The 25817-nt window shown below is 41.7% G+C and overlaps 1 protein-coding gene across 11 annotated transcripts in view; it reads right to left on the minus strand.

The window, feature by feature from the left end:
• Window positions 1-800: 800 nt before the first annotated feature.
• Window positions 801-25817, minus strand: part of PEG3 (paternally expressed 3) — a 32765-nt gene continuing 7748 nt past the window's right edge. For 6 of the 11 annotated variants that reach the window (XM_073888942.1, XM_073888947.1, XM_073888945.1 and 3 more), the window contains 8 exons: window positions 18662-18737; window positions 15970-16449; window positions 15270-15359; window positions 14090-14245; window positions 13897-14006; window positions 9620-9722; window positions 8725-8820; window positions 801-8525 (listed from right to left, as the gene is read on the minus strand). In XM_073888942.1, the coding sequence (XP_073745043.1) occupies window positions 4315-8525; window positions 8725-8820; window positions 9620-9722; window positions 13897-14006; window positions 14090-14245; window positions 15270-15359; window positions 15970-16363 (5160 nt within the window). In that variant the 5' untranslated portion in view covers window positions 16364-16449; window positions 18662-18737 and the 3' untranslated portion in view covers window positions 801-4314. The remainder of the gene's footprint in view (window positions 8526-8724; window positions 8821-9619; window positions 9723-13896; window positions 14007-14089; window positions 14246-15269; window positions 15360-15969; window positions 16450-18661; window positions 18738-25817) is intronic. The other 5 variants (XM_073888949.1, XM_073888951.1, XM_073888948.1 and 2 more) reach the window with 3 other exon arrangements.

Here is a 25817-nt window from a genome sequence, read left to right on the forward strand (position 1 = left end):
ATTGGGTATGATGCAAACCAATTGTAGCCAATAGTGATCCAGTTAGCAACCTGGCCAAAAATCTCTGATCATGATGGAATTACAGGCATATTTAAAAATTACCTCCCAATTTACCTGGGATGGTAACCTACCAAACTGCATGAGATGTTTTGGGTGGTAAAGTCAGGTTAAAATAAGGGAAATTACTCCCCTGAAAACTTTTAACCTCGAGTTAGGAATAGACACTTTAAAGAGATTCTAGGGGCACCTGGGTGGCTCAGTTAAGCATTTGCTTTTGGCTCAGGTCATGATCTCAGGGTCCTGGGATTGAGCCCCACATGGGGCTCCCTGCTCAGTGGGGAGCCTGCTTCTTTCTCCCTCTGCCGATGTCTGATGCTTCCCCTGCTTGAGTGCTGTCAGATAAATAAAATCTTAAAAAATAATAATAATAAAGAGATTCTAAACCATAGTATTAACATTTTTATGTTAAGGGATCACTCTTGTTTGTAGTTTTCTTGCTTGAATCTCATATTTGAGATTAAAAATTAAAATGTATATTAAAACATACTTCTGTTTATTATCAAGTTTAAAAACACTATTGGAATATATAGAAGTGCAGTTAAAAATGTGGAATCCTATAGTATTAAGATATCTCTTAGAAGGAATTGTTGAAATAAATACTTAAAAATGTACTAAGACGCGTAAGCCAAACTTAAAGGCCTAAGGAGGCACTAAGCTTTTGGATTTCTAGTTGTAACAAAAAACTGCATTTACCAACCCCAAACACTTAAAATGGACAAAAGAAGAGACTGACAAATATCTTATTTTTAACTTTATTTTTATTGTTGACACTATTACAGATAGATAGAACAACCACAACCATATTATCAAACCAAAAACCTGTGCACAGAAACAAGATGAAGAAAATATATCAAGATGTTAACCACAGTCTTTGGATGGTGAAAATATGGGCGAGTTTCTCTTCTACATTTCTGCAAGTTCAAAGTTTCTATAATGAACACATACAGTGTTTATAATGGAAATATATGCGATAAAGGTGGATTACCAAAACACTCTGATAAAGACCATTCGAGGAAACCAAGATAAAATATTTAACCATAATCCCACAACAACCACATAACTATTTAACTGTCTTCCATATTTCTTCCCATCTTTGACTCTATATATACTTATCATTAACACCCTAATTATCATAAGACTGGTGCACAGATCAAGATGTTAACAGCAATTGTTGCTGGGTGTTGGGAAATGGGTGAATTTCTTTTCTTCTAGTTTACTGAATTTTTCCAAAGTTTGCTATGAGTATGTATTATATTTGTAATGGAGAAATACATACATAAGATTTAATACCAAAACACCAAAGGTCATTCAAGGAATTTGAGACAATATATTTAACCATAATCCCACAATGACAACACTATTTTAATTATTTTCCATAGTTTTTTTTCATTTTAGACTTTATGCATACATATTTAACACCATTATAATCACAAGCTTGTGCACTAAAACAAGATGGAGGAAATAGATCAAGATGTTAACAGTAGTTGTTGTGTGTTGGGAATATGGGTGACTTTTTTCTCTTTTCTCATTTAGTGTATTTTCCAATTTTTCCTCTGGGTATGTATTATGCTTGTAATGTAAACAAACATAATAAACTTTGTTAGCAGAACACTATTATAAGGAACATTTGAAGACATTAAGATGAAAGTATTTAACCATAATTCCACAAAGATAACATAACAGCTATTTTGAATACACATTTTGACACAGTTATAATCATAAACCTGTGCACAGAAACAAGAATAAACAAGATGTTGAAAGAGTATATCTGTCTTTGGATGGTTGGAATATGAATTTTTTCCTCCACTTTTCTGTATTTTCCAAGTGTCTGATAATGAGTTCAAATTATGTTCACAATGGAAAAGTGATTATAAACTTTTTAGTAACACTACCATAAAGAACATTCAAAGAATTTAAGAAAATAATGCTCAACTATAAGCCTACAACAACAACAACAACACAACAGCTTTTGACTATAAGCATACATTTTTAATCAGTTATAACTGTAGTATAAATATAATTCTGTGTCCTGCTTTTTCCACTCAATATTCCGTAAATATATTTCCATGTTGCTACATAACTCTTCATGATTATCATTTTTAAACAGCTGCATGACAGTCCATGGATACCTTCATGTAATCATTCTCGTACTGTTTGGCATTTATGTTGTTCCTAGTTTTTCACTAACGTAAGGTTGGAATGGGCACCCTGATGTTTGGCAGGTTGTTTAATACTGCCAACAGTGATAAACCCAAATTCACCCCAATAACATCAATGCTGGTTCCCATCTAAAGAGTCCTCCTGTAATGTGAGGCCTCAATGCTCCTTGAATGTCCATTCCAACCTCAGGTCTTTCTATGCAGCTGGCCCTCACCTACACCAAAAAGGCTTCTTAACTGCCCAGGACATCCTGCTCAATTCATTCCTACCAACCTGGTCTTCTAAGCCTTGCTTCCCATATTTCCTTCTGTCTGCTTCCTAGCCTCCTAGATCTGGTGATATATTAGGACTCCCTTCTTTGGCTTCCTCATTTCTGCTTCATGCTTTCAACACTACAACCTCCCTCGACTTTGGCATTCCCTGCAGCTCTGACATACACTCTCCAAGCCCCAACCATGCGGATCTAGGAGAGTGAGATTTAGACACATTCCCCCAGCAGGTATATTAATTTTGCTTGCTCAAATTATCTGCTGTTATCTTTTGCTCACTTAATCTACAGATCCACTTTAAATTTTTTTTAAATTTTTTTTTCCAGCCAACTCAAAGCCAAAAAATTTAATAGTCATTATGCAAGGGGAGGGGAAGCAAAAGGAGCACAGGTGGTCCACAGAACAGGACACAGGAAACCTCAAGCTATGAGGTCAATTTGTGATTAAGTGGAAAACTGAGGTGATCGGACAAACATACACTAATGAATAGCTCGGAAATACTTAGAAGGGCTGAAAGAGGGAGGAACAGATGGTAAGGAAACAAATTAAGGCTGCTGGGGAACCTGAGTCCATGTTAAGCTTAAGTTGACTGTAAAGAAAGCTTTTTTTTTTCATTATTTTTAAAATGCAAGTTAGACATGGGGTGGAGGGTCAGACAGGTGAAGACGAGAATTAAGTGATAGAAAGCTCTAAGGATACTAGCTCCTGGGCACCCAGGGTGCAAACTGATTTGTGGCTGTATAATACTAATGAAGCCACGCTGCTACTTGTCACTTAAGGCAGGAAGCGCACAAAGGAAGTGACGGAAATTGTAAGCCTGCATCCTTATTTACAATATGAAAGCCTCTCCCTCTGGTTCTCAATCATCAGTAGGCACTACTGTCATCTAGTGATGGTTGCAACCCACTCTTTAAAGGCAAAAGCATAAGATTTATAGGGAAAAGCTTCAGCTTTTATAAATTCACTATCAAACACATCAAGTTGGTTAAAAAAAAAAACAAAACTCGTAATATTTTTGCATGAGAATCACTGCAAGGTACAATATGGCAACCAACCACTTTGGGTCACAAAAGGCCAATCCACATATTGTAAAGGCTTACACAGCATTAGGTTCCAAAGTGTTGGTGTAGACAAAAAGGCTGAAAAGAAGTTCCAAGTACTTCTCTTTTCAAACAGCAAAGAATAAAAGACATTTTACCTTTCATGCTTACACTTTTACAGGAATACTTAAGGGTAAGGAACAATACACAATTACTCAAAACGATACTGATGGGGTTCAAATAATGCACAATAAGTCTTTCTCAGAATCTAAGATATTTAGAAATATATTCTAATTTGTTGCTCTCTTCCTCCTCCAAAAAAGAAAAAAAAGAAATCAGAGTACCAGGTAAGGTACTCTGCACAGTAAACTGTAACTGTATATCATATCAAATCCAAATATATGTGATTACTGTTTTGCTATGATATGCTATTTTATATACATTGCAGGGATCATTATATATAGGTTATAGAAGTGTCATTTACATTTGACTGGGCAATTTCTGTAATCTCAAAAACTTCTAGGATTTTCCCTCAATAGATTACTCAGATGAAAGGTATGTGCTATAGCTTTCCCACATGCATACACTGATGTGTGATGGAGGAGAGCTAAAACCAAAGGAGTTTTCCACCTTCGGTCTCCTTTTAGTCTGAGTTGTCTGATATTAAAAGTCAGGTGTGTACATGCCAAGGTAAGTTTTCTTCTGACATTATTATGGGTTGAAGTCTCTGGTTTAGTAGGGGTCAGGTTCTAAATGAAGGTTTTCTAAACTTTATACTTGTGTTCTCAGCCGGTATGAGTATTCTGGTGTCTAGCAAGGGAAAGGCGATCACTGAAAAGCTGCCCACAGACATCACATTTGAAGTACTTGTCATCGGCCCTGTCGTTGTCACTAGTGCTGGTGCTGGCATGGCCAGTGTAGTGTGAGCTTTCCCCATAGACATTTCCAGGCTCAAATATTATCACCCTGGCATGGGTTTTCAGGTGCTCACCATAGGCTGAGTTGGAAGTGAAGGTTTCTCCACATTCCCTACAGTCATAGTATGGTTCTTCAACCTGAATCTCTTGATCTTCACCTTCTTCTTCTGGGTCTTCAATCCCTGCCCCATCTGGCTCATCAGCATCTCCCTCTGGCTCTTCAGCCTTTCCCTCTGGCTCTTCAGCTCTTTCTTCTGGGTCTTCTATCCCTGCACCATCTGGTTCATCAGCATCTCCATTGGGCTGTTCAGCCTCTCCGTTGGGCTGTTCGGCCTCCCCATTTGGCTCTGCAGCCTCCCCATCTGGCCCTTCAGCCTCTCCATTGGGCTCCGCAGCCTCCACATTAGGCTCAGCAGCCTCCACCTCTGGTTCAGCAGCCTCCACCTCTGGCTCAGCAGCTTCTACGTTTGATCCCTGGATCCGAAGAACTTCTCGTGGAACAAGGACATTGGCTTCAACCTCCTGGGCTCCTTCTTCTTCTTCCTCTTCAAGATGAAGCTTCTGATGTTTAGTGAGAACTGTGTTATGAATAAAGGACTTCCCACAGTCCTTGCATTCATAGAACGGTGAATCTCTTTTAGGGGGCTCAGTAAGAAATGAGGTGTGAACGAAGGAGGCCCCATAATCATAGGGCTCATCTTTCTCATGAATTCTCATGTGCTCCCTAAGGTCTGACTGATTGAGGAAGGATTCTCCACATGTTTTACATTCATAGTGTTTCTCTTCGGTTTGACTTCTCTGAAACTCAGTAAGGGCTAAGCCTGGACTGACTGCATCTTCACTTCCCTGGCCCTGCTCTGGTAAATCCTCTCCAGTATGAATTCTCATATGTTCACTAAGGACAGAGCCATGAATGAAGTCTTGTCCACACACGTGGCATTGAAGGGATGTTCCTGCAGGAGGATTCTTCTGTGGGGCACGAGGCCTCCGTGGGTTAATGACCAAGGGTTGCATAAAAGGCTCCTCATACCTTCTATGGCCAAAGAATTGATCTTGCTCATGGATTTTCTGATGCTCAAAAAGGAATGAGCTATGAACAAAAGATTCCCCACATGCAGGGCATTCATAGAGCTGCTCTCCAATATAATCTTTCTGATATTCACTGACAGAATGGGTATGGATTACAGAATGCGTGTACTCACGACTGTCGATGAGATACTCTCTGCCATGAACCTTCTGATGATCCTTAAGGTCTGCACGATCTGCAAAGCCCAGCCCACAATCCTTACATCCATAGATTGTGTCTTCAGGCTCATCCTGCTCATCCTGCTCGTCCTGCTCATCTGGCTCATCCTGCCGAGGCTCTTCCTGCCGAGGCTCTACCTGCCGAGGCCCATCAAGGCCTATGCCCTGAATAACAGAGTTTCCAAAGAGCTTCCGACCATGGAATTCTTCTCGGGCATAGATTTTCTGATGTGCACCAAGCTCTTCAATGGTGGCAAAGCATTCCCCACACTCCTTACATTTGTTGCGCACTTGCTGTTCAGCGTAACTCGTCTGTGCTTGTTCTTCAGCGTAACTCATCAGTGATGGTGGTTTAGTGTAACTCATCTGTGGTGGTTGTTTAGTGTAACTCATCTGTGGTGGTTGTTTAGTGTAACTCATCTGTGGTGCTTGTTTAGTGTAACTCATCTGCATTGGGTGTTCAGAGTAACTTATCTGCACTGGGTGGGCAATGTAATTTGTCTGCGCTGGTTGTTTAGCATAATTCGCCTGCACTGCTTGTTTAGTATAACTTGCCTGCGCTGGTTGTTTAGTATAACTCGCCTGCGCTGGTTGTTTAGTGTAACTCGCCTGCGCTGGTTGCTTAGTGTAACTCGCCTGTGCTGGCTGTTCAGAGTATCTCATCTGCCCTGGCTGTTCAGCATAACTTGTCTGTGCTTGTTCAGCATAACTTGTCTGGGGGTCAGTAGAGGCTAAGCTGCGAATTACAGATCGTTCATAGTTTTTACTTCCAGAGGGCTTCTTTCTATCGTGAATCTTCTGATGCTCAGTGAGGTCGGAGCTACGAACAAAGGATTCTCCACACTCTGGACATTCATAGAATTTCTCTCTAGGGCGAAATGTTTGAGGTTCGCCAAAACGTAGGGAGTGAATTACAGAGGTCTCATAGTTCCTACGCTCAATGTTTTTTTTCTTAGCACGAGCCTTCTGATGTTCCCGGACATTTGAGCTGGGAACAGACGATTCACTGGACCCGGGACTAGTAAGGCTTTTCTGAGGTTCGATACGGGATACACTTTGTATAACGGAGTCCTTGTAGTTGTTACTCTTAGCCCCTTCATAAGGGTTCTCTCTGGCAGGAGTTTTCTGTTGCTTATCACGAAGGTCTGAGATGTAAGTAGAGGATTCTCCCTTTTCATCACATTCAACGGCTTCATTTCCATTGTAATTTTTGGGAGGTTTGAAAGCAGCTAAGCTATGGATAACAGACCTCTCATATTTCTTTCCTTCGGAATTCTCTCCAGCATGGACTTTCTGATGTTCGAGAACACCTGAGGTCTGGGTAGACTCTGCAATCACTTGTGATTTACTAGGCCCCACTGCACTGTGACTTTTCTGAGCTTTAGCAAAGGCTAAGCTATGAATAACAGACCTCTCATATGGTTTCCTCTCACAGGCATTTTCTTTAGTAGGAATCTTCTGGTTGTCATCAGGGTTGGAGCTGACGGTGAACGTCTTCTCGTCCTCCTCATTTTCAGGTGGTCTGGTTATAGTATGACTCTTCTGAGACTCAGTGAAGGGCACGCTATGAATGACAGACTTCTCGTACCCTCTGCCTTCATAGAGGTTCTTTCGAGAATGAATTTTCTGATGCTCACTGAGGTCTGAGCTTTGCCTAAAGGCATCCCCACCATCTTTAAAGTCATAGAGCTTCTCTTTGGAGTAAGATTTCTGACGCCTTTTAAGGGACTGACCAGGAATAAAGGTTTCCTCACACATTTTACCCTTACTTTCAAATAGGTTTCCTCTAGTGTGGATCTTCTGATGTTCTTTCAGGGATGAGCTATGATGGAAGGTCTCCCCGCACACCTTACATTCATACATTTTCTCTTTCCCATACATTTTCTGAACCTCACTAAGGGGTGGGCTGGGTTTAAAGGCTTCCCCACGCTCATTATCTTTGTCATCTCTACCATGGGTTTTCTGGTGGTCAATCAGGGCAGAACTATGAAGGAAGGTTTCCTTACACACCTTACATTCATAGAATTTATCCTTCCCATATATTTTCTGAAGCTCACTGAAGGTTGGGCTAGGCATGAAGGGCTCCTCATACTCCTCATCATTACATTCTGCAAGATGCTCTCTAGCATGAATTTTCCGATGTTCGGCAAGAGCGGCACTCTTATTGAAGGTTTCCCCACACTCTTTACATTCAAAGCGTTTCCCCCCAGACTGACTTTTCTGAACCTCACTGACAGCCACACTATGAATAAACGATTCACCATACTCATAGAGATTCTCTCTAGTATGCATGATCTGATGTTCGACAAATTCTGAAATCACACTGAAAGACCTCCCACACTCATCACACACATAAGGCATTGCCCCAAAATCGAGTGGGTGCGACTCAGTGAAGGAGGGGGCACTAAGGCTGCTCATGCTCATGGCTTTTCTCATTTCACTACATTCAAAAGGTCTCTTCCTTGCATAGCCTTTCTGCTCATGAACTGAGCCCTTCCCATCTGTGTCAAACTGATAGCGCCTTTTTCTTTCAAGAACTCTCTTTTTGGAAACAAGACTCGAGTTAAAATTATAGCTTCCCCCAAAGGCATTCCCTTCATAGCCCCTCTCCTGAATCACCGACTCCCTCTTGTTGAATGAAACTTCTTTCCAATCATTGTCTGGTCTTCTGGGGAATCTCTGTGACCGATCATTAGATTCCCTGGCCCGTCCCGATTTGGAGTTGCGTGAAACATCCTTGATGAATTTTTCCATTATCACCCCGTGGGAAGATTCATCTTCACAAATTCCCCGCCGATGGGTCGACTTTTTGGTTTCAGGCATGGTTTTCAGACCTTAAAAGAAACCCCAAATGTAAATACTCCCTAGTCCCTGTACATGTGCGAAGTAACAGTGGGACTTCTGGGATGATGGTGTGAATATAAAATGTAAGAGATTTACCAATATGTACGTACAGCTCCCATCTCACTACCTAGTATAGCTCCCATCTCACTACCTAAAGTGGCCACTAGCTGCGATCTGCCTAGTGCTTACCTCGACTGGTGCTCGGGTAGGCACTACTTCTCTTTGACCTCGATGAATGGCCTTGTGTCATGTGGGAGTGGCCATCGTCTTCGGCAAGCTGAACCCCTGTTCACAAGAATAATATGATTTATCACTTATATAGCTATAGTCAAGTTAGGTATAAGACTCATCACCATAAAATGGTGCCTACCTCCCTACAATCCACTAAACAGGAGGTAGCCCATACCCAACTCCTTGAACGTCTTCTATGTGCAGTCCCAAATCCTTACTGTCCACTTCTCAGCCCATTCTAGCCTGAATTTTAATTAATTCTCCTGACTCCACCTAGAAATCTGTACAGAGACCACCTGTGTCCTTAAATCCAGTGCATCCTTTTTAGTCTTCACCCTTCTGTAACCACCTTTTAAATCCTGACACCCTCTTTTTCACTGGCTTCCATGGTTCTCTTCTTCCTTGACTCTTTTCTCCAGCTGTTCTCTGAACTCCACTGCCTTGCACAGTCTCTCTCCCCAGCATCAGACCTGCATAGCCAACTGCCTGCTATGACTGGAGCTAGATGACTTCGAGGACAGTCCAAACGGGAACTCAGGATCCCATTCTACATGTGTATTTGAAAATCTTCACTGCCACCTCTCTAGAAAAAAGTACCAACTCTTGTGGCAAGAGACATCTCTCCATTCTCTTCCACCTTGTACAAATACACTCTTCACGCAAAGCCAGAATGATTTCTCAAAAATAGAAATCTCATCATTTACTTCTCTCCTTGAAATATTTCAAAAGCTTCTTATTATCCTTAAAGTCCAAATATATTAACATCAACTCTAATATCCCGCAGCTTTAAAAATAAGGTGACAAAAAGCTTCAATGACTAGGTCTGGAGTAACTGACAGAAGCAGCTGCTTACCCAGAGAAAGCAGCTTCCTATAGTTCTCCATGTTGTCCTGAATCGGGTTCTGAGGCTTCCTGTCCTCAGTCAGGTTCACAACATCCTGGTATGACACTGCATCCTAAAATACCAAACACAGACCTCTCAATGGAGTCTTTCCACAGGCACCCAAGAGAGAAGAATTCTGGCAACATGGGCGCTACACACACAAAGATACGTAGAAAGTGCTCACAGTGTTTGGGGTTCTGAGCGATCCAAGGCAAGTTTTACTACGGACCTACTTTGTACCTACCTTGGCGCTATACTCTGAGGAAGATCCAAAAGACGTATGACACATATTCCTTGCCCTCATGCAGCTTATAATTTGGTTGGAGAGAAAAGACTCATGAAACAATTAGAGAACAATAAACAATAAAGTGGGGTACAGATAATCAGTGCTAAATAGGTTTGGTAGAGGGACAGCTCAGGGTTTTGTAGAAGGACTTGGGTGGGACCTTAAGTGGTAAGACTGTGACACAGAGAAAAGGGATTGGTGGGAGAGCTTCAACAGGTCAAACACCAATTATGTGTGGCATATGCAAGGACAGAAGGAAAATGTGTTTCAGCAGACATCTGGCCAGGAACTGTGACTTAAGCCTCCCTCCACGGTCCCACTGTGTCCTGTGCTCACCTTCACTGTACAACATGGATACATGGTGGGCTCTTCTAGGTGTGGACAAGTTCCAAATAACCCCGATATAACTTTAAGTACTGAATGCCTCCATTTTATGCCTCCATTTTTTAAGCCTCTTCCACTTTAACGGCTACGTCTCTAAAAATAATTTTAAAATTCCCTGCATTACTCAGAAGAGTCTTTTATGCAGGATCTTACAGGACCTTTTCTTACTGTGCAACAGAATGTCACTGGTCTCAGGGAAGCATGGTCCCAGGGAGTACCACACCAAGGCCTGGAGACAGACTTAAGATGGACACAGCACCATGGGAAGCCCGCAGGTTTTGGAGCCAGAGAAAACTCAAGGGTCAAAGGAAAACTGTACCATTTATGAGCCATGCAACCTTGGGAACAACCTTGGGAACTTTCTGAGCCTCAGGTTCTTCATCTGTAAAATGGAGAGTTAGGCATCAACCTGCCTTGCAATATTGTGGGTGAGGATTTTCTGCAATGTGATGTGTTGTTTAAACATCAAGAAAAACTACATAAAGAAAATGTAAATCACTAAATGACTATGTAAAGATATTTTGATATTAAATTTATTACACTTCCTTTCTGGGAAGTGGCATTATAGCCATGTGAAATGTAGCAAAAAAAAAGTACATGAATTAGGTATATATCTCCTATGGAGAGAGAGAAATAGGCAAATACACTGGGAATTAAGAGGGAAGCTCATTTATGCAACTGCCAACATCCAGTGATAAAAAGCAAAAACCACAACCAAAACTAAGCAGAGCTTCAAAAACGAAATTCTTTCTAGGTCCAGGCTGAGAATTCCTAGAACAATGAACAAGCACTGCAAACTCGGTGAAACTCCCACCCCATAAAGCTAACTTGCATTGTTTTTGCTGGGTGCCAATCTCCTGTCTGACAGCAAGTTCAAGAGCAAAAGCCATGCTATGCTCAGCTTTGTGACAGTGCTTCCTAAGTCCCAACACCGGTTTATTATACTACGAAGGAAAGTATGGGTGGGAACATAGATGCATTTCGGGTAAGAGGAAGGAAACCAGGGCTCCTAACTTGGGGGATTAGGAGAGAAAGAGATGTGGTTAAGAACTTGGGGGGCCCAGAGAATCAGAAGGGTCACCACCCCTGGTGTTGACAGACCCCCAAGGACAATGGCAAAAAGGAATGACTGTTTTTCATATTCTTCTCTCTATTTGCCTGAGTAAAATAAATGCATGTTAAATTTTGAACTACATTGTTCCTATGAAAGAAAAATGATGCTCTGATTCCAAGTGAAGTTAATCTATGTAAGTGGGCTTCTCTAAAGCAGTTGGTCACTTTGCATCTGTAACCAAAATGGCTTCTAAATTTGCACAAGCTGCAATCAAGTTCCACTTGAATGGGCGCCACCCAGAGAGCATCGTGGCACCACTTCACTTTCACGGCAGGACCCACACACATAAGTGATTCAGAGATTTACACACAATGCTAAAAGATGATGAGGATTTTCTGTTGTGTATACCCTCAAGATACAATTTACATCTGCTGCAGCTGCTATTCCTACCACACTGAGTTAGTAGCAATCAGTGGCTTCTAAACTTTTAGACGACACAGACATGGAGCCAACTCTTCTCAGTGTCAAGGAAGGGCATTTTTTTTTTTAAGTAGGCTCCACACCCAGCATGGAGCCCAACTCGGGGACTGAACTTAAGACCCTGACATCAAGCCCTGAGCTGAAATCAAGAGTGGGACTCTTCACCAACTGTGCCATCCAGGCGCCCCTTAAGGAAGGGCATTTAAAAAGCAAAATAAGACAAAAGCCAATTACGAATCTCCTATCATCTTGATTTCATAAGAGTATTCTAACATCCCCAAAATAAGGACACTGAAATATTTCATTTCCCCACATATCAGTGAAAACTTAGTTACCGTCTGGCATAGCAGTGCTCAGGAGCCACTGATATTCATCACAGACCACCTTCGTGGGTGGCAAATGCATATCAGTGAAACTTTTTTTTTTCAAAATCAAGTTTAAGAAAGAGTCTATGATTTAGTATTTTGCCTAGATTCCTACAATTTTGGTCACTTTGGTTTCTTCAACTAAGGCATCAAAATTAGTGACAAACTAAGTGTGTCCCAAACTTAGATTGTTTCCCTGGCACAAAGACATCTGGGCTGGAGGAACTGAGTCACCTCTGACCCCACCCACCTTCTTCCACATCCCTTCAGCTGCTGCAGGAGCTCTGCTTTCAAGATCTGGACGCTACCCATCCCCTTCCTTCTCATACATACCTGTGGATCCTTGCTTGCCTTCAGGACAGAGGACAAATGACAGACCTCTCAGGGTAGGATACAAAGCTCTCTGTCAGCTGATCCCAACTCATAAATCTCACTGCAGGCACCATTACTAATACATCTCAGTGAACTGGGGTAGACCTGAGCTCTCTGCTTGGCTAGAGGCCACCGGTGACCAGGCCTACCCATGCCTCAGGCTGTCCTGCGTCTCTTGCCCTCTGTGTTCTGGCCAACCTGGCCTTTGTTCGGTTCCCGCATTGGGGACTTCGCCTGGGATCTCCTGACCCCGACACTTCACCTAACCAACTGTTCCTGTCCTTCAGATGTCAAATTTTACTGCCTTCAAGATATCTCCTATCCAAACCAAGACTCCCATGACAATTTCCTGTTATAACTCCCAATTTTTCCTTAACAGCACTCTGTATAATAAGCAGTCACATATGGTATTTATATGGAAATTTATTTGTGGGATTGCTGAATGCCCTTCTCTGTTGTAAGGCTCAAAGTTTCCAGGGCATCCAGGGACCTTAATTATCTCAGTCACTACTGTACTCCCTGACCTGGGGGGACGTCCTTAATAGTAAGAGGAGATGCATGCTCCATGCACTCAGCTACCCCCCTTCCTCTCAAGCCCTTTACAATGCCATGTTGTAAGTGACCCTTCTCCTTAAAGGTCACCTCAAATCCCAAGTCCTTTCTCCCTTCACCAACTTCCCCAGCACACTGCCTCTTACAATTACTGCCATTAACAGCTGAGAGCTGTGCCTACCACATGCCAGGCATCACGTTAAGCACTTCACATATACATATTGCACTCACTCCTCCCAGCAGCCCTGCTGAGCCAATCGCCACATCCATCCTGCAGATGAGGAAACTGAGGTTCAGCTTGCTTAAGTAAGTGGTCCAAGGCTGCACACCCAACAGGTGGCAGAGCTGGGCTTCAAACCCAGCTCTCGTTGGCTCCAGAGCCTCTGCTCTCACTTGCCAGTCTGCTGTATGGTTTTGCCACTTCCCTGGCTCCCCACAGTGGGTCAGCCAGAAAGATCTCCAGAATAGTTCTGTTTCCCTGGCCCAATAGAGAACAACCGACGTGACCAAAGCACAACTCAGATGCTGAGTGGAAAACCCTCTGACTATGTGGATAAATGAGAAAACAGGCAGGAGTCACCCCAACCATTTGCCACCTCTGGGGACAGGCCTGGGCTCCTTGCAGAGAGTAACTGCCCCCTCCCTACACCCAGCTGGGATTCTAGGGAGATGAACACACCCTCTTGGGAAAGAAAGGCATCTCTGCCATGAAAAGAAGATGGCCTTTCCAGAAAGAGAGGAGACCTAAGCATACCTGGGATCTTGACTCATAATCCATCACAGAGTCCCTACGCTTGCGCTCTCTTTCCATCGCAAAAGTTGTCTTCTCCATCAGAGGAAGGGAAAGATCCCGTTGAGGAAGTCCTGGGAAGAGAAAAGGCATCGTGAAGTAACGAGGCCCATCTAACCCTACACGCTCATCAGGGATGTCAGAGCGTGTGACTTACTGTTTCTGGGATTCCTGGTGTATGGCCAGCGGTCTCGAGACTCCAGGTCTCTGCTTCTGCCTCTCCGCTCCCGCTCCCGGCCCCAATCCAGCTCCCAGTCCCGATTCCGGTCCCGGTCCCGGTCCCAGTCCTGGTCCCATTCCCGGTCCCGGTCACCTGAGAAAGCCAGACATTCAAGGAGTTAACAAAATGCTCTGACACATGTGTTCTCCCTTCATGTGCACACATACCACTTGGAAAAGGAACACCATTCTTGCTCCTCCCTTGAGGAAATGGATCTCCCACCGAGGTCCCCAGACTCCTAAGCATGATCTGGGCTCTTCCTATCACCCTAGACCTGGAACACCATTTCTGGAGGCTTTGCTTAAGTGGGGCATACTGCAAAGCAAGTTCCAAAGGTTGGTTTAGAGGTTGGCTTCCCTTTAAACACTTCTGTTGGTTCTCCAGTTCCTACATAGTCAAGCCCACACTCAGGACAATGACTTCAGACCCTCTACTATTGGGCGTACGCCTGACAATCTTAATGGATACATGACGCTACTCCAAAGAAACAAAAAACATGCCCTCTCCTAAAGCAAACCTCCTTTTTAAAAAGTTCACTGAAGAACCTTTAACAAATAAAATAACTTTTAGAGACAAAGTAGTAATGAACTTTGCCCCTCTTGGGGAGGCTGTGGGCATACCTTCAAACAGCCTGCTGCAAATTTCCAACAGCTTTAAATACTATCTCATTACTTAAAAAGAAAATTGTAGGGGTGCCTGGGTGGCTCAGTCAGTTGAGCGACTGCTTTCGGCTCAGGTCATGATCCCAGGATCCTGGGATCGAGCCCTGCATCGGGCTCCCTGCTCAGCAGGTGTTTCTCCCTCTCTCTCCTCTCACTCACTCGCTCAGATAAATGAATATAATCTTTAAAAAAAAAAAGAAAATTGTATTTCATGCCATATACTGGTGTCTTCTTTGATATTAAAAATGTCTCATTATGTCATCAATTAATTTACTTTCCCTCAGATCTGTGAGTAGCTGCAGTTGCCCTGGGGAAGGTGCTGCTGTCTTCACTGAAGGCTTCATGCCCACCGTGCACTTTTATGCCATGCAGCAGGCTTGGTGAAAGGGGAAGCTAGGCTGAAGTCTGGAAGCATGCCCCAACGGGGGGCATAGCCGGACAGGGTTACTACTCACTGCAGAAAGAAGAGGCGGAGCGTGGTGGCGGGGACTCTGCTCCCTTCCGGCTCATGCTGTCTTCGCTGCGGAGGTCACTGTTGTTGTCGTCTGAGAGGACAGCAGACACTGACTTAATGCTTTATCACGTCTTGCCTGTGTTCTCGAAACAGCTCCCCCAGTGGAGTCTGCCCTTGCCCCTACTGCACTACCCACACCTCCACAGGAAGCTGGAGTGGTCAGATCCTCTCACTCCTCAGCCTCCTCCTGCTACTGGGCCAGCAAGCGGCTGCAACTGCTCCCCCACCTCACCCCTAAACAGCGGCCACCGACAGCTTCCTGGGGTAACACACCCTCTGTTTCACAAAAGGGAGCCTGGACCAGGGTTGTGAGGCCCACAGAGGCTCACCAGTTCCTCACGGAGGCCCTCAAAGAAGTGTTGCTTGCCCTTCCAGGGCAAGTGTTGCTTTTCTTAACCAGGGCATTCTACTCCCCAGGTGACATTTGTCAACATCATGTTGTGGTTGTCACAGCTGGGGAGGGAGTGCAACTGGTATCCTGTGGTAGAGAGGGACCAGAAGTGTCACTGAATGTCCCACACCAAGCCAGCCCCCCACATGAAAGAATGATCCAGCCTCGAACACCAACAATGCTGAGGCCGCAAACCCCAGGGAGCTCACAGCTCCCCGACGGCCTTCACTATGCTTCTATAAAGTCTCACCTCCTGGCTCATACATTCCCTTGTAATTTTCCAGCAGAGTAACTAGCTTCTCACAGTTCTCTGGCTTTTTTGCCCGCACCCAAGGCTTTATCTTTTCTGGAAGGATGGTCAGGTACTGCTCAAGGACCAAGAGCTCGATAATCTCCTCCTTGGTGCGAGTCTCCGGCTGCAACCAATCGAGGCAGAGGTTTCGGAGTTTGAACAGCGTCTTCCGAGGCCCAACAAATTCCACGTAGAGGAAATTCCGAAACCTCTGATGAAAGAATTCAGGGTCAGTTGCACCTTCTCTTATGGTGGCATCCGGCTCCTTATTCAAGTCACTGTCTAGCTCATACAGATCTGGGGCCCAAGACTTCTTGGGTTTGGTGGCAGACAAGTACTTTGGAGGCAGCATTTTTCTAAGTAAAATTTTCACTGGAGGAACCAAACATGAGTCAACAGGAAAGACGCAGCAGCCTGTGACAGTCAGTACTCAGGGACCTGTAGATCGTAAGGAGATATACACATGTCCCAGAAGTTGAGGATCAGGCAGCAGTATGGGGCTGCCCTACATGGGGCATCAACAATGCTTTGTGAATAGGCCAAAGGGGCAGAAATGCATAAACCCACAATACACAGACACACACACACACACACAGCACACAAAGTTGGCCTCACACGGGAGCTACAAGCATGACCTCTGGGCACCACTAAGACCTGTTTGAGAGTTAGCTCTGCTACTAGCTGGTTTTGTGACCGTGGGCAACTATTCAATGTCCTGGAGTGGAGTCTGTCCTCTTAACTACACAAGGGGAACAAAAGCCCTCAGCCCTTTTAAAACTGTGAGATTAAATAAGTTAATATTCCTAAAGGCCCAACTATCCAATGTCCACAAGTGGGAAATGCTCAAGGTGCTAGCCATTACTGTAACTGGACGTCGATTTTTTTCTCAGCAAAAATGGAAAAGGGGGTACAAACGAGGGCCAAACCTGCCATTTCTGATTATTTCTGAACATCTCCATCATTGCCAAAGGTTCTACTGGCCAGAGTGGCAGAGTTTGCAGGTATGCTCAGGATCCCTTCCCTCAGCACTGCACATGCTTCTGATGAGTGCTTGTCCCAGAACCCAGCCTCAGGTTCTGCTAACACCACTTCCTCAGGTAGGTTTCCTGAGCTGTATTTTATCTCTTAGGTGTTGCAAGTACTCGTCACATTTATTTTTAAATACTGGAATTTATGTGCTCCTCTTCCCACAGCCAGCCGTAAAATCTATTAAATGGATCAGAGATTAACTTTTCTATCCCTTATCCTCTAGTGCCTGCCTGACACAAAGTCAGGTATCAACAGTGAAATAATGTATTGAAGATAACATATACAAACCCATTTTAGAATTGATTTTAGATACAGGCATGTGTTACTACGTGCCTGCAGAAGCACAGCGAAGTTTCTGGGGAGAGAGAACATCCTGGGTTAACCTGTATGCCACTGCTTCCAAAAGAGCATTCTGGTGTGCCATGCCCCTCACCTGCCCACTTTTCTACCAGCCCCTTCTCATTATACCCAGACAACTGGGTGGGAAACCCTGGTGGGTATGTGTGAAGCTCTCTTACAATGCTGCCTAGTACACTGGGGGGAAATTAAACACAATATTGGTGAAGCCACAGAAACCCTATACAGGTGATAAACATACATTATTCACATAAACAGTAAGAATATGATAAAGGGGCCATCAGGCTTCTTCATGCTATTACACATTCTTTTCACATTCTTTTGCCTTTACCAATCTTGCCAAAGTTTGTTTCAAAAGAACCATCTTTGATAATCCTTTGTACTGTTTCATTTATTTCCCTAGTTGTCTTTATTTTTCTTTTATTATCTGCCCCCTCTTTTTAGAAAAACCCTTTAGACTGAGTATAAAAGCTGATGTTCATCTTTTTTCTAATGTAACCAGTTAAGGCTACACATTTCTCCTTGTGGACAGCCACAAATGGTACAAGGAAATAGGCACTGTGGGAACAAAATCTAGGTTTGGGTGGGTCAATTAACTCACCTGATAGTTTTGTACTTCTGGCTTTATTTCCAGAGAAGAACAAAACCATATGCAGCAAAAATTCTCTGCTTTTGTTTTAAAAGGAAATCAGTATGTTTAAAATTAAGGTTTTTTTTAAATGTCTGAAGAGAAAACAAGGTGTTTAATTTATTATTTGGTAATAAATGTAGCAAACTCTGCCATGCTGGGTTCCCCTGGCAGTGATAGGCTTGCACTCTACTCATGCACAAACTTCCCTCCCATGCCCTCTCCCACCACTGTCCTCACAAACACACATACATCATGAAGACCCTCGTGAATGAAGCACTGCCTCCCTGACTGCCCTGCCCTCCTTGAAGAGGACAGGTAGCAACAGAGAGGAAGGCTCTAGGTAATTAATACCCCTCCGGACAGAAGACTTGCAAAGCAGGGAAAGGAAAAGAGCAAATGTCCAGGCTCTGGGGAACTGGTGTGATACTCTGGATGAAAGAACAGTCCATTTTATCCAGGACTTGGCTAAGAGGGATTGCTTCTGACAAGAGCAGAGTTCTCAAAAAGCAGCATGCCTGAATGGCAAAGATGAAAGGGCAGAAAGCCCAAGTCTGCTCTTTGGCATCCAGATTCCAGAGAAAACTCCAGTCCCCTAGAAAACACTAGTCCAACTCCTCAGAGGCAACAGGATACCTGTTTGGGAATAGGATCCTTCCTGAACTTCAGAACAAGCAGCTATCCACAGGAACAGAGTCAAAATGCCAGGGACCTGCAGACATTTTAAGGAAAAAAAAAATACATGGACAAATAAACATGGAAGAAATGTAAAAAGAGTGTCGGAGAATTAATTCTCCAAATGGCTGTGAATTCAGATAGCATTAGAGGTGAGGCCTTTATATATCATATTCAAGAAAAGGCTAATTCCCATGTCATATAAACCAACCAAAGAGAAATAGAGAGCTTTCAAATTGTCTTATGAAACCAGAATAATTCAAAACCCAAGACAAAGCTAGCACTAACAAACCACAGACCAAACTCAGTTATAAAAGCAGACACAAAAGTCTTTAACACTATCACTGTTGAACATGACTCTACAGAGTTCTAACCAATTACAAGGCAAGAAAAATCTGAGGCATAAAGAAAAAAAGATCTAAAACTATCATTCACTTATATAAGACTACCCATTCAGATACTGTGAATCAATGCAAAGAAACCTTACAATAATGTAATAAGGAAATCACTTATAACAGACTCCCTAAAAATGTATCAGCAATTATAAATTTTAAAAAATGGGAACAGAACTCCCATTACAAAGATAAAGATTTAATTAAAGACAACAGCAACCATGTGAATAGAATTACAAATTATAATAATAAAAGGCAATAACTGGAGAGACACAATATAATCATGGGGGATGTATGGATCTGGTGTATCAAAGTTCTACAACCTCCCCCAAATTAATCTATACTATATGGAACTTCAAAGAATATTAATGTTGGGGAACTTGGTAATGATTCTAAAGTTGACCTGGATCAATATTTTAAAAATTCATGTATCAAAAGGCCAACAAACCACACACAACATTTAAAAAATATTTTAACATAATCTCAGGGTAAGAAAGTTCTTTTATAATATGCCTAAAGGCAGAAAGACTACATAAAAATAACAAATGATGGTTTTGTTTATACTATCAAAGCCAAAGAAATAGAACAACAAAAAAGATACACTTGTAACTTATGACAAAAAAAAAAAAAGGATTCATTTAGGAATTTTAGTCTCAGTTGACCATATGTAGTTGAGTATCCAGTAGTGGCATGAAAAGTAGCATTTACAAACCAGTAAGGAATGTATGAATTACTTTGGTGAATGGTATACAGGAAAACTAGCCAATCATTCACTTAGGGGAAAAGGTCATACTATATATAAAAATGCTAAAACTACAATCAAAATCAAATAAAAGATTACTTTTTAGAATTATGTAACAGAGAAGGGCTCTTTGAACCTGACAATAAAATCAGGAGATATAAAGGATAACTTTGACTTCATATATGTACTTCTTTCCTATGTTAACTTTTCTTCCCAGTGGGCACGTATTTGAAACATAAAGCACCAACAAGCGAAAACTATATATATAAGAACTGCAGGGTTAAAAAGTTTGATAGGGAATCAACAGTTTTTCTAAGACCATATAAATAGGCAAACCTGATCAGAAAGCAGAGGAAAATCTAGGGAAGAAATTTAAAAAGATGAACTGATTTAAGGAGCCACCTCCCATAAAATTTCCATGAGCAATGAATTTACCATGTTATAAAAACCTTTCCAGAACACAGAAAAGAGGTGGAGGACTTTCTATTCATTAATAATATGACCATTTAAATGCCCTTAAGAATCCTATCACAAGGTAGATGCCAAGTTCTACACCAAACATTCACTCATTTCTTTCCTCAAGAAATTCAGGACTAGAGTAAACAAAAACGATCTTCATTAAATATGCTCGTAGATTTTTCTAACCAGGGCAACAAAACAGCCCTTGGTCGGCAAGAGCATTAAAAAAATTAAAAAAAATTTTAACAGGAAAACCTTAAGAAAAGAATCAGACACTAACAACTCCTTCCCACAATGGCAGAGGAAATTCATTTGAGATCTGAGAGTAAAAAAGGGCCTTGAGAACAGAGTAATCATAAAGATGGACTATAAATATGTCTGTACGAAGAAACTGGCATACTCACATAGTGCTTGTGGCAGTGTAGATTCTATGGAGGGCAATTTGGATAACTTATCAAAATTTTAAATGTACATACCCTGTCCTATAAATTCTATTTCCATGAATTTATCCCAGAGATATGTAATGACATATGTGCAAAATATATTCATTGAAGCATTCCTGACAATGCACAAAATATGGTACATATTCATGTAATGATTATGAAACCTTTTAAAATGAGGCAATTGTAAATAAACGGATATGAGATGATCTCTAAGGTAGTTAAGTGCAAAATGGGACACGACAATGTGTATAGCATTCTAAGAAACTATAAAAACAGATGCATTTACTTAAACAATTTCTGTAAGGATATGTACGGGACTATTAATAGTGATTAACAGTGATTGCCTCTGGGGAAGGGAACTGGGGGCCAGGGAGAGAATGGAAACTTACTTTTTCACTGTATATTCTCCTTTTGTTTTTTGTTTTTATTTATTTATTTTTACCATGAGCATGTATTACCTAGTCAAAAAAATAAATTCAAAGTTAAAACAATAAACAAAAGCACTAGTAGAGGCCTTAGAGACTGTGTGGCCCACTGAGTGGGTGCACACAACACTGACACCTTAACACTGAGGGGGTCTTCTCCCTTCCCCTGTCCATCCCACCCTGCTGGAGTCCAAGGTCACACCCTAAATCAGATGGCAGTCAATTTAGAAAAACCCCAAGGAATCAACTTTGGAACTTCTGATACCCAAGAATGACAAATGGAAATTGCAGCTATAAGATGAATATATTCCTCAGGTTTCCAGCAACTATTTGTACATAAATGCAATGCCATCCCCTATCCTAGGGATTCTGCCTCTGAAACCCAACTGATAGACCTATCTGTCCATGTGCACAAAGATACAGTTCTCAAGTGTGTTCACAGAGGCACTGTTTACAACAGCAAAAAACAGGTACAGGAGGAGAATGCTCAAGCAGAATTCCAACGGCAGAGACCACTGAAAGACCACTACTCAGCAGATATGAAAATAAAAATGGGTAACAAATTTTCTGCAGCACTGTAAAAAGCAACCAAAATAAAGACAAACCAGAAGAGGAGGGGGAAAAATATTTTGCAAAATAGATGATAGTTAATATTTGAAACATGAAAAGCTCTTAGAAAGCAGTAAAAAAAAGATAAATGTCTCAACATGAAAATAAAAATATACAGTTCATAAAATCAGTGCATAAGATCCAACAGTTACATCAGAAATCAAAGAAATGTGAAATATTACAGTGAACATTTTTTTGGCCTATCAAATGGGCACATATTTCAAAAAGAAAAAGAAAAAAGAAAAACTGATGTTGTTGAGAAGCTGACTGGTGCAGACATGAACCATGTTTCTGGATGCCGTTTTAGCATATGGTTTAAAAACATTAAAGATGCCCACTCCTTTTGAACCAGCAAGTCTCCATCTAAGGATGGTCAAGTAAATAAAATATTAGTAAAAAAATAAATAAATAAAAGCTAAAAAGTTGGCTGCCCACTACAACTAAGTCCTTATATGTATATCTAATTTCCAGTTTATAAAAAAGCTAACACCTGCAGTGCTAAAAAGCTGCTGGAGTAAATGACGGCAGGTGACACCATTTTACACATGGAGCCACGGGAAGGGACAAGCACATGTCAGAGAAGTATTACATTGTCAAGGTGTTACTATATAACTGCAGTCCTACCAGAGTCACCAAGAATCAAACTCAGGAAAAGGAAACACTGGTCAACGTCCTCCTACAGGGGTACCTGATAGCAGGTGAGCCCTGTGAGATGAGATTAGGTGCCCTGTTCGCCAGGTGACCCAACCCTTACCCCTGACTCACTCTATCCTCCATTTGCAGTCCAAAGGGCAACTAAGAGTGGGGCCAGATATGCTGAGTTAGTACCTGCCAGGGCCCCATACTCACCTTACCCTCAGGAAGACCCAGATCCCAGGTGAACTCGTCCTGTGACAGCGCCTCTGGCCAATCAAAAGCATAACTGCTCTACCCACTTCGCCCCCACTTCCCCAGTCCAGCTTCTGCCTCCATGGCAACAGCCACGCCTACCGTTGAAGAAAACAGAAGATACAGGTTTGGAGGTGGCTGAGATGAAAGCATCAAAAAGGTGTCGGCTAAAGGTTTTGCCTGATACGATCACATGAAATGTTGAGGCCGAGGGGGAACCTCTCCAAGAACAGCCCAGAAAGGCCAACAATAACAATTTACCCATATAATGAGAGATGTGCTTGAAGATGCATGAACCCAGTAGAAATGAGAGTGCCCACACTTATACCCAAAGTCCCCGAGGGCAAGGCCTCTTGTTGTTGTCTTTTCCATCATTGTATTTTATCTTCACAGGACTGGCACCGAGAAGGTGTTCAATAAACATCTGTTTGCACTTATATGCAAAAATGTTTAATAAATCCAATCTAGAAAAGTCTAAATAGCCCATGACCATGAAAGCCTATTCCAGAAATACAAGGAAGATACACCAATTCCAGTGGACTGTTCTGTATGATCGATTAAAGGGGGGAGGGGGGGACCCCGTGAGCATTGTTGCATGTTGAAAAGGATTTGCAAACTTCAACAGCCTCTCCTTATACATTCTTAGCAAAAGTAAAACTAAGAGACCATTTAAGAATAAAGATTTATCTCAAATAAATGCAAGGAAGCACATTAAACACTAAAACTATTCCAACTAAAGATGGGGACGAGGAAGGGAAGACCTCCATCACAACTACCATTCAACACTATTCTGCAAAAAACCTAGCAAACACAACTGAAGAAAAAGAAATGAAAGGCGTCATGTGGAAAAAGCATTATTTTGAGCTGAAAAACCTTGTCAATAAATACAAGAAAAGAATCCCATTAATAACAAAATAAATTTCCATAAATAAATTCAACAAAGTATATGTAACTCTAAACAAAAATTTTTAAATGTACAGGAGAACATAAAACAAGTCCTAAATAAATGGAAACATACGCTTTCAGATGGGAATGTGGAAATTGTTGTCAATCCTTCCTTGAACATAAATTAAAATCCAATAACAGGGTGGGGAGCTTTGACAAATGAGAATCCAGTTTCTCTAGGTGAATAAATGTACAAAAATATCAGGAGAATTTTGAATAACGTATGTGTGTGGTGGGAGCAAGGGGTTGTCTGTAAAATGACCCAAACATATGAAAACATGAAGTATTCTTTCCAACACAATGATGCGAGTGTTAGGACAAATAGACTAACAGAGCTAATGCAGCCCAAAAACTGACTTGCATCGAAGTATATACACATGTGGGATTTAGTTTATAATAAATAAAGGTCTTTCAGTCAAGAAAGGCATAAACTGTTTAAATACAAACTACGAACTTTCTGAGGACTGAGTAGTAAAGTAATTTTAACAAATGTGATAAGAGGAGATGGCCAACACTTTAATTTCTGACCAGTTACTCAAGTATGCTTTCCAAGAAGGTTGGAGATAGTTTTTGATATTAAGAATAAAACCAGTATTGGTGTCTGGCCTCCTGACAAATTCAGTATTTCAACACATCACTGGAAGGCTAAGGCCACTAAGGCCAATAACAAACATACTTTGTTCACACCAAAATAAATCAGTGCACTCAAAACACAACATTCCTCCAAATTTTTCAAACAGGAAGGAATGAAAACAGATAAAATCTTTAATAGAATGTTATGTAGCCATTAAGTCATGTTTCCAAAAAGTTCTATCATTTTATTTTCTGATTACAAACAGAAGATAGTACAATGTTCAATTACAGAGTATTTAATGTAGAAACTACAAGCCATACCCATTGATCAAATTTGTTGCTATACTAAACCTTCCAACATCCATATATAGAGTAGCATCTCATTTTTACCCAAATGAGATCACATTAGGAGTTCTGCATGAGTGTGCTTTTTATTTTTTATTTTTTTAAGTAAACTTTCCGCCCAATGTGGGGCTCGAATTCACAACCCCAAGATCAAAAGTCACATGCTCTACCCACTGAGCCAGCCAGATGCCCCTTATGTGTGCACTGTAAAACCTAGTAATTTATGATGGTTATCTTTCTCTACTAGTACATACAGATCTACATCATTCTAAAGGCCACAAAGTATTCCATTCTACAGAAACATTGGTTTATTTAAACTTGATGGAAACCACTGACATAAAAAAACTTTTGAAGCGTGAAATTAAAATAAGGTATAAAATTGTACAGCACACGTGGCATTTATATGTATGCAAAAAAAAAAAACGATGAAAATGTCCACACAAAGGAATATAATACAGTTTTTAGACAGCAAAGCTATAGGTGGCAATGTATTTATATGGAAATTCTTGTAGATACTGTTAAAACAGCTACAAACTGGTACGTGTATACACACAAAGAAACACACCCATGTAAATGGAGACTGAAAGTGGTGGACACATTCTATGATCTCTCCAGATGGCGTATCACCCACTCCCCCCAACCACTGTCTCACATCCTACGAACTGCACTCTTGTAGCTTGAGTTTGAAACCTTAATGAATTGGGAATGATCTCACTTGTGTTAAAATAAAAGCACACACTAAAACAAACAACTACATGGATATTTAAACATATTGAAGTATGTATAAATTAAACCAGAAGAAAACTTCCATATAAAACTTATATAAAGACTTCATTAACTGGGGAAAATAAAAAAAAATAGTAGTAAAAGATACTTCCATTTCTTTTTGTATTTTAGTTTAAATGTTATCCTAGGTTCACAACTGAAAAAAATTTTTTGAATATAAAATTTGGAAGTAAATTCAATTGCTGTTTGTCTTGCCTTTTCCTTTCTGCTTGTTACTGTTTATCAGCACTCCCTCTGCTGTGGTGGTCCTCAGGACATGGCCCCTACTTACTCTGACACTTCATTTCCCCCTCAGGCCACCTCACATTGCTCCCACGGAGTCCCCTACTCACTATCTGTATACCACCCTCAAGCCCATGCACCACTTGATGGCACTCCACATGCATGCCCTCCCCTCTGTCCTACAGTTCAAACTAAATTCTGGCCACATGGCACAGCCGTCACCTTCATTTTCCGACTTGGAGGAGGACCCTCACACAGCCCTGGTTACTGAAGCTTCTGCATTTCCCT

This window comes from Callorhinus ursinus, unplaced genomic scaffold (assembly GCF_003265705.2).
Source record: "Callorhinus ursinus isolate GAN/ISIS: 27379988/994484 unplaced genomic scaffold, GSC_fseal_2.0 scaffold100, whole genome shotgun sequence".
NCBI classification, from domain to species: Eukaryota; Metazoa; Chordata; class Mammalia; order Carnivora; family Otariidae; genus Callorhinus; species Callorhinus ursinus.